The 22,972-nt window shown below is 34.0% G+C and overlaps 1 protein-coding gene across 2 annotated transcripts in view; it reads right to left on the bottom strand.

Moving 5' to 3' along the window:
* The window catches only part of GMDS (GDP-mannose 4,6-dehydratase), a 636,593-nt gene that overhangs the window by 455,209 nt on the left and 158,412 nt on the right, over nt 1-22,972 (bottom strand). For both annotated transcript variants that reach the window (XM_059179107.1, XM_059179106.1), the window contains exon 4: nt 21,762-21,871. In XM_059179107.1, the coding sequence (XP_059035090.1) occupies nt 21,762-21,871 (110 nt within the window). The remainder of the gene's footprint in view (nt 1-21,761; nt 21,872-22,972) is intronic.

Consider the following 22,972-nt stretch of genomic DNA (forward strand, 5'->3'; position numbering starts at 1 on the left):
GTTCGGATTTAATATAGAGACTGTTCTGAAAGAAAGCAGTCCAAACATAGAGCGGGTTGCTGACGAAGGCAGCCAGCTCTATGAATGGGAATGTTCAGACAGAAGCATAAATGAGGTCACACATAGTCAAGGAAGCTATAGAAAAGATATCTGCATCGTATAAAAGACAATTGACTACCTGTAAAATCTCCTCCAACTGCTAGATTCCATGATTTGTTAAGCCAATGAAGGTATGGTACCAGTACCACAACTATACCAACACTGAAAATAAAAGAGAATCCCACATGGAATTTTCTCATTAAAAATAAGACAAATGGTGATTTGCTCCAGTAATTTAGAAACTGTGAAACATGGGCGCCTGGGTGGCTCAGTGGGTTAAGCCGCTGCCTTCGGCTCAGGTCATGATCTCAGGGTCCTGGGATCGAGTCCCGCATCGGGCTCTCTGCTCGGCAGGGAGCCTGCTTCCCTCTCTCTCTCTGCCTGCCTCTCCATCTACTTGTGATTTCTCTCTGTCAAATAAATAAATAAATAAATCTTTAAAAAAAAAAAAAAAGAAACTGTGAAACAGATGGCACACTCCCTCAAAGCACAAATCACCTGTACCTAGCTTTAAAAGATAGCAGAGAATGCCATGCATTCTACAGAGGACATTTTTCACATTAATATCTCTACAGCCAGGTTGCACCTTACAATCCAGGGTATGAGACAATTGTGGTCAGCCAGGTGCTTATCATGTGGTCACTGTCAGTGCCTAAATCTGTGCACAGCTAGTCATCATTGTTCATGCTGTCATTACCTCAGTTAAACAGTGAGCACTGCAGGGATTATGTACCTTACCTTTAATTACACTATAATTCAGCATTAAAACAATAAGTTATTATACATAGAAAGGAACTAAAATACGTACAGTGGGGCAAAAATTTGGTACTAACTCAAGCAGACATTTGTCAGAGGAGCAATGTCTACAATTCCATGTTTTGGTTTTTTTTCTGCAAAGTAACTATTTTACTTATATTTTATTTTTGATACATGCACAAGAGTAAAATATGATACAAATCTGCCTCAATAAATCTGAATAGCTTTGCAATGAGAGGAAAATAAAAGAATTTTAAGTGGTAAGAAAGAATTGTGTCATAGTTTAACTAGAAAAGCTGATCTTTTCCTAATGGTACATAAAAAAATGATACATCTAAAATCAGTAGTGTCTTAGATTCAAGGAAATACAATGTGTTTCTTACAAATTTGGTGTGTATTTTATACTACACAACCTTTTATTTTTAATCCATCTGTAATATAAATGAATTTTAGAATTATAGATTTGGAAGGAAATTTGGAGGTCATTTGGTCTAACTCAATCTGGTGTATGAATCCTTTCAACATTATACTTAATGTAGTAGATGATGACTTCTAAAGATGCTGAAAATTTCCCACATTTGATCTCAAAAACATAGAAGATTTATGTTCAGTGAAGGAACTACAGACAAAGTTAGCATGTAAGTGACAAACTGGATGAATGTATTTACAACATACATAACTGATAAAAGATTTGTAGGAATTCCTGTATATCAGCAATAAAAATGGTAGAAGGACTGAATGGACAAGAAAAGTCATTTCACAGAAAGAACATCAGAATATCTAATAACCATATAGAAGGTTTGACTCTATTATTAATCAGAGATATAGCCACGATATCATATAATTATTCTTTAATTTACAGATTAAAAGGATACATTTTAGTATTTAGTAAAGTGACATAGTTTAATAAAAAGAAGGCTGAAATAAATTACTTTGTAAAGTAAATACTCATTTTATAGTTAAAAAGGATAATTGTAATCTGTTTTCTAAATTAAGACTTTTACCCATCAGGTTGTCTTGAAGCAGCATAATATCTGTACAGAGAAATAAAGTGCATTTTGTGATTTCCAAATAAAAAATATATATTTAACTCATTTTTCTTTCATTATTAGAATTTACTTACGTTTTAAGAAAACACAACATACTTGTAAACTTGAGCACAGTTTTAGCACAACTCAGTAAGGGAAACATTCACAATGTCTATTTCAGAAATAAAAATCTTAATGTTAACTGATGTAGTGGAAACCACTACATCAATGGTTTGCCATTTTATGGAAAAAGACAAGTTAGGTAACAGCTGTTACTAGGTCAAGTGTAATTCAAAATCATTAAGAGCAATGTATGGTTAGTTTCTAAAAAAATATTTCAATCGGTTTTCTAGCTGTGAAGTTCACATATTGTTCAATAATTCTAGGACTAATCAAAAGCAAGGGGAACAAATAATTCTCATTAGCCCAGGATCAGTGAAAACCTATTTGAGATTCCCAATTCAAGCAGATGGGTAACAGTTCTAAAGTACAGTTATCTCATGAAAATCCCAATCAAGTCATAATGAACACATGCCACAAAAAGTTAAAATCAACTTTATATTCTACTTGTGTGTGTATACACATTTGGAGACCATTTTTAATCAGTGAATGCAAGTTTCATATTTTAAAATGTCCTATATTTAAAAAATCAAAGAATAAGTTTTTTGTCTTTTTATTTAAAAAGCTAATTATTAAAGACAGATACATAATGTGTATGTTCTGATAGATAATGTGGATATATTTAACAAGTTTCATCTTAATGCTATCATGCTGGGCAAAAATACAAAAAAAAAAATCCTATTTGAAAAGGAAAAGAAAAAACAAATCATACAAGTTCGCTAGTTCCAGCTCATAAATGGAAAAAAGAATTGCAAGAATATTCAGAAGTCCAAAAGAGGCTGTTCACAGATCGCTGCATTTTTAGAATCTGAAAATTTTGTTATATTTTATATTGTATTATTATGGTTAAGTATACACATAAACCCCCCCATGGAATAATGCCTGGTCTACTGTGTTTGGGAGAGAGCAAAACAGATGGTTCTAGTCAAAGCACTTTAACAACCCCCAGCTTTCCCACCTATCTATGAAGGGGTGGCAGTGTGGGGGATGGCTAGGAGGAGGATGAATGTTGCCGGGACGAGAAAGAGGGTGGCAGTTTAAATCAAAAATAGACAGGTAGAGCAGTGAGGGGTAAAACTGAATGTAAATTATGTTTGGCTTTAAATATAAGAGTTTTAATGTTTTATTAGTAATAAATCCACCTTTTTCCTCCTTAAACTGCTGTCACAACATGTATTAGTGGCCCCTGACAAATGCTTGAAATCTTTGCCATCATTATTACACAGGAAAGGCTTTGAAAGAATTCCAAGCAATCCATCCATGTCATACTTTGACAAAGCAAGTGAGAGGCAATGGGTAGAGAAGATTTAGCTCTGAATAAAGAGTGAGAAAGCCTTAACTCTAGTCCCAGTTCTGCCCCACATAAGCTAGCTGTGTTTGACCTAGGGCAAGGAGCTTCATTTCTCTGAGATTCCATTGTCTAAGATGCAAAATGAAGGCATTAGACTAGGATTCCACTTTGAAGAAGGAAGTCAGCAGTCTAGATGCTGAGGATATTGATAACGGGAGAAATGTCAAATAAATAAACTGGTGCTGTTACGTATCATCGATAGTTAATTTTCAGGTATATTTCTAGATTTTGTACCATAGCTAAAACACACACACACACACACACACACCCCAAAAAAAAAAAAAAAAAACTTCAATAAGCTACCAAAAGCATGAGAAAACACAGTATAAAGCTGATAAAATATTCCCTTGTATTAGTAAAAACAAAAAAGCTAGGATATTAAGAAAATTACAAAGAAGTTATATTTGTAATTGTTCTTCAAATAATGGAAATTTAGTCACAAAGAAAGTAATCCACTTGAAAATTCTTAAGCTTTTATTGTAAATAGCAAAAGGACAAAGACCAAACTAAGAATTTGTATGTAATTTATAACTACATTTAGAAACAAATTCTTAAATCCTTATGGTAATGGCAAAGAAGAAAAGTGGGGGAAAAATCTAATTTTTATGTGATTATTTGAGTTACACTTATAACAATCACTGCACACAACTTTTAAGATTTCCACAAGTCATATAAGGAAACTAATAAAAAGTTCAGAGTAAATATTTTAGGAATGCCCTAATTGAGGTTAATACAAGATTGATAAAATCTTGAAAAACCAACCTAAAAACAAGTTTGCCATCTTAAAGGCATAATATGCCCCTAAATGGAAAAGAAATCTGGATGATTAAAAATAACTGAATCAATGCTAGTTATAATGTTGGACTCTTTCACTTGGGAATACAGTATTCAAATACAATAATAGCTAAGAGGAGAAGACCTGCTTTTATTAATATGTAGTATTTTTCTCTGTATTTTATAAACCCTAGAAATAAATAGCACTTCCTTATTCAAATAAAAATTAATAAAAAATGAACTCCTTGGAACTTAAAATTTTAAATTTTTTCCTGCCAGACGATGAATTTGGACTGTGCTACTGAAATCATGTTATCTTTTACAGATACATTTTTTAAACTTTCACTTTTTCTTTTCTAATTCATTGTCTATATTTAACCACTACATTTTGCATTATAAACTCCTATTTGTCATACATTTAGTAGAGCTCTCAATACTGATAAGTGGCAAACTCTATTATCCTAAAAACTAAACATACTTTAAACTTAACTCCTCCAACCAAAATCCCTCTGCCTACCCTCAAAAAGGAATAATTCATCAAACAGAAATTTATGGAAAGTGGTACTTTAATGAAATTTACTTATAATATTTAGAAGCTTAGTTTCCATAATCTGCATATTCAATAGATTCAGGGCATGAAAAGAGGTTGGTTGGTTTTTCCCTGATAAATCTGGGACACCAGAGATTCTACTGCAATTGTCTAGAAATTTCAAGAAATAAAGCATAACTACTAAAGCAAAATATAGAAACAAATTAACAAAGGCACCTAAATTTATTTATATGCCTCATAATTAATTTGTGGAAATCCATATATTATATGTAAGAAAAATTGGCATGTGTTATTCAAAAACCAACTTATTTTTTCACTCAAATTTCTTTTACACAGAAAATATTCACATACTAATTTTCTCAAGATAGCATACACATGTACACACTGGTAAAAGTGTGATCAACGACTTACAGAGCATTCAAGTTAAGTCAGTACTTTCCAACAAAATGAACTATAATGCTTTTTCCATCCCAGAGTTTCCACTATTCTGTATTAAATTTTTCAAAAAGGTATAAGCCCATTTTAAATGATGTCAAATATTTCTCAAGAAAACCATTATATACTAACATCTGCCAATTGATTCTTCCCCAAAATTATCGTTTTTAAAAAAGATCGCCTCAACTTTTCATCCTTAACTTTTATTAACGTTTCTACTTACATTAGGAAGGCATAAAATTCATATTGATGAGTATAATACCACTGCAATAATAAATCATATATTCATAAGACTTTAGGGCTGAAAGACATTTTGGAGAGCACATAAACTAATTCTTTCCTACTTCCCAAAGTCTTGCACCCCTTTTACAGATGAGGAAAATTGAGGCCCAGGGAAGTTACATGTCTTGTTCAGAATTTTTGCCTTTACATGACTAAAAACATTCTGACAAGTCAAATATCTTTTATTTCTCTTCATACAGAAAAAATATCCTGTACCAGTATTTAGAATGTTTTACATTTCAATATATTGCTCACAGTTATGGTCGATGAGGTTTAAGTCAGAGAATAATTATATAATTAAAATGGGGTAAATATGTAATATCAATTGTCAATATAATGAAATCCTAGTTCATGTGTCAACCATGTAATTATCTTTCAGATTTATAATAAATATCTAAGACAATTTGCAGACATTAGTCATGTTTAACTATGGGTCTTCTTAATGTCTTCAATGTTCTAACAACCAATATTTTCATCATTGTAATGATGTTGCATTAAGATATCTGTATATGAAAGAAAATATTTTATATAATATTTTATATATAAATTATTTTAAATAATTTATGAAACTCTATACATAAAGGTCTGAAGTCACAACTCAATTTAAATAAACTACAAGACATTTCAGTAAGGGATATGATATATGGCAACAAACCTATGTCTTTACCTAATACAGATGGAAGATTACAAATATAAACTAAATGGCAGCAACCAATCTACATTACTGAGAAATCAAGATACCACACATAACATCAGGTCACAGAGCTATTAAAAAAATACTCAAACAAACATGTGATTAGAACATTAACAAATGTCATGTGCTAACATCTGGAATTAAGATTACTACAGTAGAGAAAATGAAATGTCCCTAAAAAGTAAAGGCAAGCATTACATCTCCGAACTTGTTGTTCTACACAAGGAAATGTAAATCTCACCCAGAAAATTGATTTCACTGAAAGTTTTCAATGAATGTGAGGAAATAAGATGAGTCACTCTTTGTAGCTACTATCTCATTATAAAAGAAAATAAAAATTAAACTGCTATGTTTCTATCAAATATTTCATGAGCATATGAACTGACATTGGGATTTCTTTTTAAAAAAGTAACAGTGTTCAATGTCAAAAAATTTCACTAACAACATTTTACTGAAAATACAAAGTGTAATTTATGCTACGTTACAAAGAATGAATTTTTACTGGTTTGCAATTTAAAATCTCTGACCAGATAACTTTGTAACCAGAATATTTATGTTGTCAGTTAAATACACCTTTTCTTATATGACACATCTATAAATTCTTTCAGAATTAGCATGGCAGATAACATACAAAACAAGAAAAAGAAAAATCAATGAAGCTTGTCAAAAGAGAAAACTCAAAAAATGACAAGTTAATATTTTACACCTTGGAGACTTTTGTAATTTTGTTTTATGGATTAGTCTGTGGATCCTATGCCAATAAAGTTGTACCACCCAGACTCATCATCATAAAAGATGTCCAACTTGATAAGTAGAATCCTCAAGAAGAAACTGGGAAAGAAAACAATAGAGGGAGAGAGAGTATACTAGAGATATAAAAGAATCTCCCACAAAATGACAGAGCACATCATATCAATGTGAAATCATCCCTAAAAAAACTATGGGCAATATATTTGTAAACTTAAGTGTTCAATCCAAAAATAAAGATGCAACCTATAAAAAAAGGAAAAGGAATTTTTAAAAGGACAAATTTGGGGCCAAAATCGGCCGTTAGGGCATTTATATTAGTTTTCCATTGATTATTAATACTTCATAAAAAACAGTGGTTACATGAAAAAATATGCTTTGGGATTATAGTCTCACCTATCAATTTAAATGATTTTTTGAATATTTATGTACTTCAAAATATTTTATCAGTTTTTTTTAAAAAGCACAATTTGAACATAATAATGAAAAACTAAGAAATGTAAACACAAATATTTTGACCATATAAATTCCAAATAAAAGAGTGTACTCTTTTTTGATCAACTTAAATCCTATTTAATTACGGTTAACACAATCAGGAAAAAGAAATTCTCAAGACAAATATTATATAGGTCGTTGTTATATTATTTGCAAATATCTAAGATTTTATAGAATTTAGTCATTTTATGAGCGTAAAGCCATCACAAATTATAATTTGTTATAAGATACCATAAATTTTGAAAGACCTCTATAACTCATATTAAGTCTATTTTTCTAGTTTAAAAAGCATATCAAAAATTACTTATAAAGTACATTTCTAAAATCATTTAAAATGTTATAAGCAATTTTTTAAATTTTAATTATTCAACTTTTAATAATTCATATAAAACATCTATAACACTTTATCAAGAAAAATTGATGTGCCAAAGCTAATATTTAAAAAATCGATATATTGGTTTAAAAAAATTTTAAAACAATGTTCTTCTGTTAGATTAGCCTACTTTAGACATGATTCTTTGAAACCAAGCAGTTGAAGGAAGTGGTGTTGCAATACTGCCCTTTTAATGAAAACTGCAGCAGTGAAAAGGTCACATAAATAATCTGCATGATACTATTCCATTATGAAATACAGTCTAAACCTAATACTGCCAAAAAGGGACAAAAAGTATGAAAGAAAAAGTATGCTGTCACCTGCAAAACATAGTATATTCTGGTTAAAAGTTGTTTCAAACAGCAGATGTCAGTCTAAAACAAATTATATTTATATCTAAATCTAAAACAAATATATGTGATATTTTGATAATAATTAATAAGGAAATTTACATATAATTGTAATTAATTTGAACATCCTTGACTTCAGTTTCAAGAACTGCATGACTGTGAAAGTTCATCTTATAAAAATCCACTTGATTAATTAAATTGAAAGCCCATAAAATTATTTAAAAATTACCTTTAGAATCAAATTCAAATTTTGATGTATATAAAATTTTTAGCTCTTGTATTTATACAGCCTACAATTAAAAAAAAAAAATCAGAGTAACAGACTTATCTGTGGATACAAATTAAAGTTTACAAAACAGATTTAAAAAAAAAAGAGAGAGTATATAAATATATGAGGGGATCTTCTTTTTCTACTGATATGACAGAATGTAACCATTTAATCATTAATAAGTAACAAGCAGCAGCCGGAATATGTTTTATGCTTCATTAAAACAACATTGAGGCCCATTACAGTGCACAGCAAATGGGGCTGGAAACCACCGCACACTCTGGCAAACCACATTCCCTTCTAACCTCGTTTGCTTGAAGCAGCTAGAGAGTGAATGGCAATATACTCTCAAGTAAGCCTTTATTAAGTATGAGAAATAAATTATATTAAGTGTTATTTTTTGAACCCAGAAATGAGGGGAAGGGTTGTTAAGATATCAAATTTACTAAAAAAATAATTATGTGAGAAATAAGTTGCTGTCACAAGAGAAACTTGCCAGACACTGCATTTGAGCAAGTTGTTATACACACCTTTGGAATCAATTTTGTGACACAGAGATTAGTCTGTGGTACTAAATCGCATAAGAGTAGATCCGAAAAAAACTAAAGAGTACGGAAATGTTTTCTTGAACAACATTACCATTACATTAGAGGTATTAAGGAGCCCTTATTATGTTTATAACTAGTAAGATACTGACATGATTCGATAGTTCAGGACATGGTACAAATTGCTTTTTTATAACTTGCCTCTATATCTCAGGTTTCTAATAAATACGATTTTACTTCATTAGATCCTCATGCCTGTGATTTTACCAAATTCAATTCTACAACTTGAAAATTACCTTGGAAATTTGTGGGAAGCCACAGAAAGTTCCTCAGAAACAGACATATATTAAATATTAATTATAACGATGACTGTCATTTTTATAGTGATTATGTCATTATTTAGGAATGCTAATTAAGACATAAAATGGCTTCTTAATTGCAAACGCATTCTGAAGAAATATATATTTGTACTTGTGTGTTTAATAGCAAATCCAGCGTGGGGACCAGACCATAACAGACGCAGTTCTATTTTCTAAAATGCTGACATTTGAGCAAATGTTCCCATGGAATGTTTGTCTGATTCGTGGACTGACATTTCCTCTTTGTAACTTGCTTAACTAAGAAGGAGACATGCAGGCCAAACTCTACAGTACCCTCAGGCAGCAGGCCATTACTTGCCGCTGCAACTTGTGTATGGTTTCTCTTTTACTTCCCTCTTTCCCTACCGCCCCTCAGCCCTTAGCTGTCTCTTTATTTTGACATGCATATTATCTTAGCTGATTTCTATCATCTTACAGGAGTGGATGACATACCTTAAAAGATTAAGCCTTCCCACCTGGGATTTGTCCAGAAAGTCAGTGTATTATAGCTTCTCATAGCCTTCTTCATTCTCCTATATTCTTGTGTTATCAATAGTGGTTTTCTTTCTTATTTTATGTTTAACTACAGGACACAGGCAGCTACGTTGATAGAAGTCAGTTTATACTGTCATTCATCTTTCATTGTAAGAACAAGGTTGACTTCCGCTGTCTGTAACACTTTGCTGCCATCTATGTGTAGAAAAGAGCACAACACTCTTCCATGCACCAGAAACCACCCGTGTTCCAAAAAGAATCATGGCTCTAATCTAGACAGATGACAAGTGAAGCTTCAGGAATAATTTGCCTCCCCACAGAAATGCCAAAGCTTACCAGGAATTTCTAAAAAAAACTTTCTAACCCTGAAATAGTGAGGATGCATTGTTTAACATAAACCAAAGCCAACAGTTTTTTCAGTAATGCTGTTGATAAATTATAGCTAATATGGAAAATCTACAGTTATGTTTAGAAAAGAAACACTCAAAGGTGAAGTTTTAAGTCACTTAAATAATTACAATGAAAGGAGTTAATTTTTGCAAAAGTGTAATCTAAATACTATTTCCAAACAATCTGATGAAAAAAAGATAGCCAAAAAAATTTCATATTTAATACAAAGCAAATATAAAGCAATCCAATAAAAAGGTATTTATTCACATCATTTAAATTACCAATAACTCAAATACTGTGATCTAATAATTAACCACTCTTTGTCAAACACTCAAAAATTATTTTCTAGAGAAGACAGAGAAATACATCAGAATAGCGAAGAGCCTCTCAACCTCCCCCTCAGTAGTGCTTATGTTGTTTCTGAATTGTCCTGACAAATGTTAGTTCAAAAAAAACAAACAAAATCACTCCAGTGTAAGCCAAGTGGGAAACATAAGCAAAACAAACAAACAAGACTTTCTTCTACTAAACAATTTAACAATACACAGTTAAGGTAAAAACTGATATTTCTAATCAGGAGTAATGATGTTTTAATAGTCCTGAAGAATGTTCCTTAACTGTTTGTCAATGCTATTGATTTCTAAAAGACATTTTACTGTTAAAACAAAAACAAAAACAAAACTGGTACAAATATGTAACCATATGGGGGTAGGAGTAGAAAGGAAACTCAGGAAAAGGTTCTACCCTGATTTACCAAACAGAATGAAAAGCTGACCCTGACTGCCTTGCCTCTGCCAGCCTGACATTTATAATTACTGCATAACTACTATCGACAAATATCTGCCATCTGGATACACTACATTTTAATCATCAACACATTTTAATCATCAACATTAAAATCATAGGGAACTTCAGCAATGATCATCGTTAAACTTTTTAAAGTAATTTTTGGTCTAAGTTATTCTAATGACAAACTTAACAGAGTTTAAAAAGCCAAACCAAGCCATTTTGCATATTTATCTGTAAATAAAACAAATTTAAATTCTTCATGGCTGATTTTTTTATTAATATCCATAAACAATGCACCTATTTAAGTGAATGTTACTAAAGAAAGTAACATAATGAAGCTTACTAATCTTTCATGTTCGACATTTTTCAAAAAATGGAGATCTAAATTAGGGTTATTTTCTTACAATTTGTTTCTCTTTGGCACGGGTAAGGTATCCAATACTTTATCCAATACTTTTTTAAGTCGAAATTAACAAAAAAGATATTATGCATTAAGCTTTTTGAAATTGAAAAGGTTTCATTTTATTTTACTCTACCAGTTTTAAGGATCTAACTTTAACAAAGAGAATTTTATAATCTGCACTAGTATTAAAAGAATATAGTAAGAATCATATTTGATACCAACCCATATGAGGTGTTTAAAAGAGCAGTTAAGTTTAAATTCTTACATTTATACACAAGTGTTTTGTGGGTTTTGGGTGGGGGACTACAGATACATTTAACTATGATATTAAACAAAGCATAATCTATATCTACATCTTAATTTATACAAATTATATATTTCAATCTAATTGGGAATCCAAAAAGTTTTCATCATTAAAAATCCAAAGCAAATGTTTCACTCATAGAACCTATGCTGTTTACTATTTGTATTTATAAATACATCTAGAAGTTGATACTAAGATTTAACTATTTGCATTAATTTTAGCTTAATTGTTGCAAACCTAAAATAATATTTAAGACTTTAATAAGTGCATTAAGAGTGAAACACCCGACAAACATATCTTTGTGTGGTCCATTAATTATAAGCAAAATTCCAAATGTTATTAGCTGTTATCAAAATTACAATACCACCTAGATCTAATAAAACAGAACAATCTGTTTGAACAGGGAGAGGAGAACTTTCATAGAGTGTTCTCTCTCATATAAATTCTTAATGGACTATAAAGGACTTTTTAAGTGGTTTTAGATTTGAATTCAATTGCTCAAATCCGTAACAGGCTTCCAGAAAGAATTTGAGCCAGATGACACACAGGGACCCACAAGCATTATAAAGTCCTGCTCTACCCTCATGAATGTAAGATAAAAAATGCTAAACTTCTTTCTAAGAACCATAGAAACTGATGAGTCATATTTACATTAGTGGATTTAATGCACTGTAAGCATAAATGTTAAATTATATAATGATAAGGTTTTGTACTACAATTTCCTTGTAACAACAAAAGTTGTTAAACCAAACTTATTAAATATCATGGGGACTGTGCCCACACAGGTGATGAAACACAGAATCAATCAGAAAGGAACAGAGGCTTAAAGAACAAAAACAAGCAAAACCACCATTTTACTTGACCGTAGAGGTTTCTATCACTAAAGCTATCTGTCTATGGAGAGTAAAAGCATCCACTAGTTGCTCCATTCATCCTGCTAAATTGACTTGTAAGAGAAAGCTAATTTTTCCAGAAACAGACACACTGTGGTATATGCACGGGTATTAGATCTAATAGCAAACATAACCTTATTAGTACTCAGATTCTCAAAGTTGCACTCACTACTCTTTACCAAGAAAGCCTTCTGCCCATAAGCTACCTTCATAATTTCAGTATTAATAACTTGCTAACAACTAGGGTGATTTTATGCTGCTCTGAGCACACTCAAGAATTACATATAAAAAAGAATTACAGGGGCGCCTGGGTGGCTCAGTGGGTTAAGCCTCTGCCTTCGGCTCAGGTCATGATCTCAGGGTCCTGGGATCGAGTCCCGCATCGGGCTCTCTGCTCAGCGGGGAGCCTGCTTCCTCCTCTCTCTCTCTCTGCCTGCCTCTCTGCCTACTTGTAATCTCTCTCTGTCAAATAAATAAATAAATCTTAAAAAAAAAAAAAAAAAAAAAAAGAATTACATATTAGAATATAAGAACTGATTTTAAGCCTCATAAAATATATAAGCCTGTATCAGTTTATCTGCTAACAAAAGAAGTTCTCTTCAGAGACCAAACAAGGAGTTAGAATTTGTGTATACTCGTATATGGACAAAAATACATTTACGTATTAAAAAGGAAATATTTATTTTTTAAATCTTAGGAAATAGGTTAATTGATATTATAATAGTCAAATAACTGACTGGCAATTAATTTTTTTAAAGTACCCAAATAGGAACAAATTATTCATTTTGGTTATCAAGTTATTGATTCTTCTTATTCTTCTAAGTAAAAAATATCATTAGCTTCCTATAGCTTTTAGAGAAACTTACTTACACACCAGCACAGTATAGGCACTCGATATAAAAATTTTTATTGAACTATCCTAGCCAAAAAGATCGTAATTATTTCTGCTGACTTAGTACTATAGATTTCTATTTCCCTTCTATACTAATTTTATTTTAGTATTACTTACGTGCTAACATTTCACCCGCATTGTTGTATTTAGTGTTCTTCTTTGCTATCCAAACACTATTCATGTGGTATTAATTACAACCAGTTTCCTCCATCAAGGGAAAAAACAATGCTTTTAACTCAAACCAATTGGATCAAAACTTTGTTTCACTGTAATAAGTAGTGGGAATAAGAAGAGAGGTGAAACTTCAAACATCAGAGTTTTATGTTCTCTTCCCCTGATACTTCAGTGACACCTTCCCCACCTCAGTCTTCTTAGATTAGCTGTATGACAAGAATATGAAGTGGCGTCAGTCCTCGGTCCCAGCCTAGACAGTCGGCCCTGCTGCTCATCAAATGGAAGTCCCAAGCTGCGTTTTGTAAAATAAGGGCTAGAGCTGGCTCATCGCCAAGATCACTTCCACCTCAAAATACTATGGCCCATTTCATAAAAATCAAAGGGCCCAAAACATCACTTTCCTCTTTATAACATGGCATAACGAGTTAACATTTCAGTGGCAGGTACTACAGGCATTTCAGTGAGGAAAATATTCTTACTTACAGTTTCAAACAACTGGTATGGCAAAAGGCAAGTCTGTATCATAGGCGGATGAAACAATGCATGATATATCCATTCCCTGTGTTACGTTAGTGGACTAGTTTCTCTGAATAATTTGCCTCATGTTAAACCTAAATTATGATAGGGAGCACACTGGGATTGGAAGTAGGGAAGGAGAGTAGCCAATTTGCATTTTCTGGCCCCTCTCTCTTGTTCCTACCACATTTATTTCGTAGCTTTCCCCCTCAGGATGGACTGTGCCACCATTCCCAGAAGTTACTAGTAAACAGCATGGTCAGGAGGGCCTTGCTGAGAAGCTGACATTTGAGTAAAGGTTGAGGAATGAGCAGGTAGGTGTCTAGGAAAGAGTATCATAATCAAAAGTAAGTGCAAAGGCCCATAGGTAGAAGCATGTCATAAGGATTCTCAACCTAAGGTAGGTGCTCATTTTATAGATTAGTAAATGAGGCTTAAAAATTCTGAGCACTCTGCCAAAGTCACATACTTAACACATACCACAGCCATGTCTGAAGCCAGGGAAAACACCAAGGCCCAGGGTCTAGGGTAGGCCTGGATCTAAAGTTTCAGAATGTGTCCTGGGAATTCCATCTCCATCCCTGATTTGATAACTCTTGTCTGTATCACAGTACCTCATGAAAACCATCCTCCCTTCTGCCCCATGACAGTCATCTACAGGTTTCCCCCACTATCCAAAAAAGTAGACCATCTAGGAAAACTTTCATAAGCCAAAATGGCATAAAGCAAAGAAACATTTACGATCAATTTATATGATATTTTTGAGCATTCCCAGACCCAAAAAATAACTTCCCTTAGGCTTTCCTGATACTTTAGGATACATCCTGCTTTACAGATGCACAAAAGTCAAGATAAAGCACAGACACTCATAATCACTTTTCAAAGCAATGTTGTCTTGATCCTGAGATGCTGAATGTAGCTCCTGGGGAAGAAGTCTGATGCGGCCACTCTCGCTGCTCAGGGTGCATGCTGCCTCACTGTAAAACAGGCGCTGAACACTATTCTTGCTATGCACCTATTTTCATAAAAGTGAAAATTTTCTTCAGATTTCTTTTGATTGGTGATAACAGGTGCTAATACAGGTCTTTCATAAAAGCAGAGTGCTATTAATGGGATCTTCCAAAAGTGGGGCTTGGAGGATGAGTTGTTCCAACTCTAACAATGATGTGCATTTGTGAGCCTCCTCCTGCATCACTGTGCTGGCACTGGGGCCTGATAAAAGGCAGCATGCAGAAGAAGCACTGAATAGCTATAGTCCACACAGTCTAATGAAATATAACACACAGTTGTGTGGGCATGGAGCTCGACCCTCACCCACATTTAAGGATGTTCCCTTCCTGACAGCAATAGTCATGCCCCTGCCTACTCCTTATTTTCTTGCTCTGCTCACACCTCCTTGTCAGCCTCCCCAAGATCCCGATCCCGCCCCCAAAAAGGGAATGACTGATAAAAGACACAGAAGAACAGCACTCTCTGCCATTTGCTCTGAGTTTTTAATACGCCACACTTTACCCTTGCTATGATTGCACAGCAAAGGGCCACACTGCTGCAATTTTATTTTGTTCTATGACTGGGTTAGTCAGGCAGTAACCAGATGTTCAACATAGGCACCTGCCTTTTCCTACCATAAGGCAATTCTTCAATACATTTAGCTGCCTCTCTCCCTCCCTTCAATGAAAGAAGCCACAATAGGTTTAGGCTTCCTAGAGATAAATATGGGGGTCAGCTCTTTAGCTATAAATTTCAACTCCCAGGACCAGCCAGGAAAAAGCTACTGGAGATGATAGTCTTTACCTTGGTTAATTAAATTGTTCAGTCCTCTTCCCAAGGGCCACTTGTCTAATTCCCATGTCTCTTTTTTATTCCCAACTTCATTCCCTGGCCTGGTTTTTCTCTCATCTCTCCGGGATTCTAACTTGGTACCTGCCACTACACTAGACATTTGGCTCATAGTCAACTCTGCTTCTTGCCTAGCTTCCTGGGCTGGGAGTCCCACAATAAGGACAATTTAGATTCAGCCCTTTCCTGCGTCCATGCCCACAATCGCTGACTGGTCCCACACAACCAGACAAGAAAATCCTACTCCCACTCCTGATCCCACTCACTCAGCCATGCCCCAGTTTACCTTCTGGGCACTCAGGCCTCCCAGGTGTCATGAAACAAAATTAAACAAACAGCTTACAGAGAATTGAAAAGAAAAATAATAAAGGTCATCAAAGGGTCAGAAAATTAATGAAAAGCATGGAGTTGTTCAATTTGCATAAGATAAAATGAAAGAAGTAGATAAAATTAAAGATATTTTTCTTGGATAAGAAAATTAAAGACTTACTAATGGCCTTTAACACTGAAAATCCTTCTCAAAACCGAAAAGAGAAAACAACTTTCTATCTACTGACATCACAAGGAAAAAAAAAAATAAACTTAAGAAACTTAGGTATGTGGGAAAAGAAAAACTTAAGGTGAGAACTATTTTACATTACAATTGTAATCATTTCCTTGAATGGTCTTTAAAATAAATTATAGAAAACAAATATCTGAGTTCCAATCTTGGATTGGCCAGCAATTAGATGCGTGACTTTGAGTAGATAATTTCATTTATAAATGAAAATCATATGAAGTCATTTCTGAAGTTCCTTTTAACTGTAACATTCCATGACTGCATATTTTTCATTTCTTTGGGAAAAAAAAATAAAGGCTATTCCAACATAACACTGTGAGACAAAAGGGAGTAATATTGGACTAGATTTACTGTAGGAAGATTTCATCCAACACTATGGTTTCAAGAATGACATGAGATTGCCAAAGAAGCTTGAGGAATGGTGGAAAAATCCAAAATCATGACAGTAATGCACACTGAACGGATAAGAAATTGAAGACACAAATTATTGAAAAACTATTATTTACACAGTTAAAAAGGAAGAACAAAAAAGCATGCTCTTGAAACATTTTCCCCATGAAAATGGGCAGGGCTAAATATTGGATAATTTGTTCCTACTTGGATGATGTCATCATGCTAGATTTAACTACTTTTAATAACTAGTACATTTCCGTCATCTCTCACTTTCTCCCACATAAGATCAAATCAGCCTCTCAATGACCCACACTTCATGAGTCATAATTTTTCTGTTTATGATTCAGAAAAATGTCTTCAGTCAGTATTTCCCAGACTGCTGTGGGTTTATTCCAAGAACCAATTTCATCTTCATTGGTTTCCTACAGGAAACCAGACCAACTTCCTATTATTTTATTTTCCTTACTTTTAGCATACCATAGCCCACAGCAAATTAACTGGAAGTGAGAGTGATAGAAGACTTTATCCTGCACAAAGAGAAGCCAACATAAACAACACCCAGTCTAGAAGTCACAGATTCAAAATTAAATATAAAATGTGCTAATATTAGAGCCTTCCTTAAAAAAAGCTCCAAGCCAAATAATAAAAATGTATTTTAATTAACCTAACTTCAAATATTCCACTGTCAGAAAGAAGTTTTGTTTAAGAACTACTGTCTAAGAATACAATAAATCCTACAAAGCTGGCTAACACTGAGAAATCAATTATAAAAATGTATGTATGTACGTATGTATGTATGTATGCATGCATGCATGCTTATATGTATTTTCCTTCCTAATCCCCTAACAAGCTGCTAGGAGAACAGGCAGACAACTGAAGACCAACACACAGAGCCTTGGAGTGGTAAGGGAACAGAGCAACATCGCCCTAGCAACATGGCCATCTGTCATCCCCAGCTGCCCTCACTCCAGCCCCTGCCCCACAGCCACTCTTTCCATGATTAAGAATCAAGCTGACCCAGGGCGCCTGGGTGGCTCAGTGGGTTAAAGCCTCTGCCTTCGGCTTGGGTCATGATCTCAGGGTCCTGGGATTGAGCCCTGCATCCGGCCTCTCCGCTCAGCGGGGAGCCTGCTTCTCTCTCTCTCTACCTGCCTCTCTGCCTACTTATGATCTGTCTGTCAAATAAAATAAAATCTTTTAAAAAAAAAAAAAAAAGAATCAAGCTGACCCTAGATCACAGCAGAAATAGTGGCATGGAACATGGATTTTTAAAGGACATTCTAGCAGTGGTTTGTACTCATACTATTCCTCTAAAATACTAGTATTTCTCATGGACTACACAGAAAAAGATTTGTGAATGGGAAGAATTTTGGTAAAAACATATATCAGATTCTCCTTAGACTCTTTCCATTCTCATCATTCCTGATAACAGGTATAGTTTCAGGCTTTAAAAGCTCACTAGGTCACTAACTGGTAAGGGAGCAGGATAATTTTATATCAAAACAAAAGCTGACACATTTAAAAAATGCCTAAGAAGAATGCATTTAAGGCACATATTAAATATGGGTAAACCAAGGGACTCGAAACATTAGAGCAATGGTTCTCCAAGTGAAATTCCCAGACCAGAGTCAGCAATACCTGAACATGTCCTAAAAATTAAGTTCTCACCCCATTCTAGACCTAATAAATCAGAAATTCTGGGGAATGGCCCTGCAACCTGCAGCGGATGCTAAAGTGAGCCTTATCTATCATATTCTCTTTCTTCCCTCTTATACCAGGAAACTCTAGAATAGAATCTACTCAATTTGCATTTCCCTCATAACCCCTCAACTTCTAAGTCCTCTGCACCCTAACTAATTCTTCTATCATATGCTAAAATGCTCTTTTTAGGAGTATCTAGCACTGCTGATATTCCCTCCTGCTTAAAATGGCATGATTTTTTTTTTTTTTTTTTACTTCTGTGAGACCATTCCACTCTCTTTCCTGTCCATCTCCTACCTTCCTGTCATCAGTGACTACTCTTCCTCCCATTCTAAATGCACTCACGTCCCCTAGGTTCAAGCTTTAGTCCTCTATTCCTCTTTCTCTATCTTCTTCCTTGCTATCTCAAGATTCCCAGAGCTGATTTTACATCTTTGTACCCCAAATCTCTCCCAAATCTCACAACACACTTTAAACTACCTTATGACCTGCTTCCCCTGACTGCACTTCAAGTCCTGCCAGTAGAATATATCCAAGAGAGAATTTTTCATTTACCCTGCCTGACTCCAACAGTCCCTCCTTGAATGCTTACTTCTACTACATACCATTACTTTTCTGTCCCCTGGGTACTGAATTGCTTTCCCTCTTCCCTGGCTCCCATATCTTATCAGCAGAGAGGTCAGCCCGACCAGGCACCCCATGTCATCCACCCCATTCCCACCATCTTCCAACAGCTTCCAATATGTCTACTGCTAGACTTACTTAACCTGTAAAACTCATCTCTAAATCTGTTTTCCCCATATTCAAAAATATACAGAGGCTGTCCAAAGGTAGCCCAACTTCCTACACAGCCATACATCACATTTCTCTTCAACGGCTTTTTTGCTCAGTTAATTTAGAATGCTTTCATGTTATAGACATAACCCAAGTTTTCTCACTTTTCATGGGCCTTACATCACTACCTTCATTTCAACTACAAGTTCCCACTAAATATGTCTGCAAAGTTCTTCCATAAAACCCCTCTTTTATACCATGATAATCCCCTCACACTGACGTTCTCTCACCATTCTCTAAAGACTCAAAGATATTAACGTCAGCCTCTGTCACAAGCCACAGTCACCCCTACACCACTTTAGAACCTCCACAACAGAAGTGGGTTTCATACATCTTAGTGTCCTCCATTCCATCACAAATGCAAATATTTGTTGAAGGGCTAAATGATCTTACAAGTCAAAATTAATATTCAATTAAGCACCATTCTGGCCAATTAACTGGCCTTCAGGAGAAGCAGGCAAAACACAATAAAAACAGACAAACTTCACATACATAGCAACTTAGAATGAAATGACTTGGTTTCCTAAGCTTTCTATACTTACAGTGCAACCACTCTAGAATGATACAAAGGAATAGGTTCATTTCAAGTAAGAAAAGTACAACAGACTTTTTGAACTAAAAGTTTTTGGAAAAAGGAGAAGACTGGTTCATTTAACACTAAAATGACAGGAGAGGGGGGACCTTCTATAAATAAATCTTCATAAAATTTCCTACATCTTCCCACCATGCCAGTTTATAGGTCCAGGGGTGATAAACTATCTACAATCACAAAGGAAAGCTCTTAATCTAAAGGAAACTGTGTAACAGAGCATTCATAACAAAACATTCTAATTTTGCCTGGAAAATACTCTTACATTGGCCAAAAAGGCCAAGAAGCAACTAGATAAATTATAATGTGGAAGATGGACTGATTGCTCCAGTTAGTGATAAACAGTCTTCACACCTGGAGTAATAAAGACAGCAACTACTTCTCCACAGAAAACAGGTGGTTATCTCTCCCGGCATAGTATGCATAAGATATCCTTTAAAAATGAGAAAAGATATTCAGAATCATTTAGAAAAACAGCTCTGCTCTAACTGAAAGATGCTGATAACTTTCACAGCCCAAAAGTTAACACTGGTGGATACTAAACAGAATCATCAGAGATTAAGAAAGGGGAAAATTTTTTTCTGAGACAGCACAATAAAGAAGTAACTTTATTGATATGTAGCTATCCTTCAAGGATAACATTTTAGAGAAAAATATAAATTATGAGGATTTATATACTATTTTTAAATTTAATATTGCCACTAATATTAACAAGATTGGGTAACCCCTACGTTTCTCTCACTATATTCCACACTTGGTTTCATCTTACTTAGTTTATATTTTCTCCCTTAAACTAGCAGAGATATTAAACAGGCATATAGATTCCATTCTTTCTAAAGTTGGGGATATAGAGGAATACAAATCACCTTAAGTATTTCTGAAATAACACTGCTGAATTTGTTCATTAAAAAGCAAAATTAAAAAAAAAAGTTAATAGATTCTCTGGACTTTTTTTTTTTTGGCAGGATGACAAGGGGCTCTTTTAACTTCGAGTTATTTGCTTTTATTTCTCAGCTCCACTATTGTGACTGAATAAGTATCTAAATAGAGCTCATATCATTCCTGGCTTCAGATTTCACTAACTCAAGAGGACACTGGGATACAGCAACAAAAATGGAAATTTGAATTAAGCAGATTGCTAGAGCCTTAGGCATGGGCTTCTCAGGTTTACTGTGATTTGTTCCAGAAAGAAAAACTAAAGAGAGGTAAGTAGACTACCAGAGAATCTGAATTTATCTCAGAAAGAAATCAACATTAGTTGTATCATACTGAGGAGACAAGAAGCTAAAAACTGCTTTTCTTCCCATGATTTTACTACTTACAATAAAAAGTTAACTTGGTTAATTTTAACATATTATTGAACTAAAAAATATTATTTTCTTGGCCAGTAATATAACCACTACCAAAAATTAATATTAAAATAGTAGTTTTATTGCATTACATTTTCCACCATTTTAACAAAACACTTCATTCACAATGGGATTTGAAATGGCAGAAAGCAGACTACAAGATCAACCCAAAATAAATGAATACTGCTATTTTAATGTTAGCAGTAGATTTTATGTTGCTCAGTAACAGAGAATACACTTTTAAAAAGTATAGTATTTCTATTAAATTCGTTTATTAAACTTGAAGACTAGGAGTAGTGCCTGCATTAGGAAACAGCAACAACAACAACAACAACAACAAAAGGAACAGAAAAAAGTAAAATACGGAACAACTCAGGAACACAGCCAGAGAAATCTATCTGTAAAAATGGCTTACTTTAACATGGCTCTGGGCTCCAAGGTTGTAGATCTCTGTAGGCTTTACTTCATTAATGATCTTCACAAGGCAGGTACTGTCAGTGAGATCACCATAGTGCAACTTCATGTCTACAATTCAAAAGCATATCATTAGATAGAAGAAAAAATAAGCCAATTTTTAAAAAAATATCAAAATTGAAAGGTATGTTCTGAAAGTCTGAAAACCAGACTGGTTTCAGAGCAGCAGAATATAACTGTCATCTTTAAAGAAACTAAATGGTAGAAAGATACTCACATGTGTAAAATTTGTAAAAAATGTGTAAGATTTGTAAAAACTCAAATGAACTTTTAAAAAAATCTTATCAAGACAATGTTATACAATTAACATATCATATGGTTCCCAGGTAGTTTGTAAGATATGTTACATAGGAGTGAGATTCAGACAAAGAAAATCTCACAAAAATGAACACATTGTCTAAAGAATTCTGTAAGACACTGGTAATAGTGAACCAGATACTTTTATCTAGCAATTTTTAAGAACTTCATAGACATCAATCCTTAAGCCATCCATAAAACGCCTGATGTAGAGACATTAATTGTTTAGGACAACTAGCCAGCCTATTCTAACCCTAAATCACAGCATAGCCTTAATGACTTCACTAAATATGACCCATGTAGATGGGTGATTTACTAGCTTGATATATTTGTGATTTTTACATAATAATGATCTATGTGTCTAGATCCAATGGTATGACCATTCTGTACTTTGCACAAAAATGATAATTTTCAAGGAGGATGTACTGAGTAGCCTAAATATTAAGGTAAAAAGCCTTTAGTGGAAACAACTAACTAGGTTATATTCCTGATGATATCACTACCTATACAAGTAAACACAAAATTGAAAATATTTGGTGTTCTGAAATGAATACAAAATCATTAATGCTTTACATGCAGACTGAATTATCCTTGCTAGCTAGAAAACTGGGACAAGAAAAGAAGGATGAACTCGGGAGTTAAAAACCCAGTGTCCTGGTCCTACCTCTGTCTTTTACATGGTATGTCTTTTACATGGTATGTCAATAAAGTTACCACCTCTCTCTGCCTCTATTTCCTCATCTGTAAAATGGTTTCATTCACAAGGTTAGGAGCTGCTATAAAAGGCAAATGAGAACACACTATGACTGGGCTGGTTACATTCAGGCAACTTTATTAACAAAAATAACATGCAAC

The sequence above is a fragment of the Mustela lutreola genome, chromosome 6, assembly GCF_030435805.1.
Source record: "Mustela lutreola isolate mMusLut2 chromosome 6, mMusLut2.pri, whole genome shotgun sequence".
Classification (NCBI taxonomy): Eukaryota; Metazoa; Chordata; class Mammalia; order Carnivora; family Mustelidae; genus Mustela; species Mustela lutreola.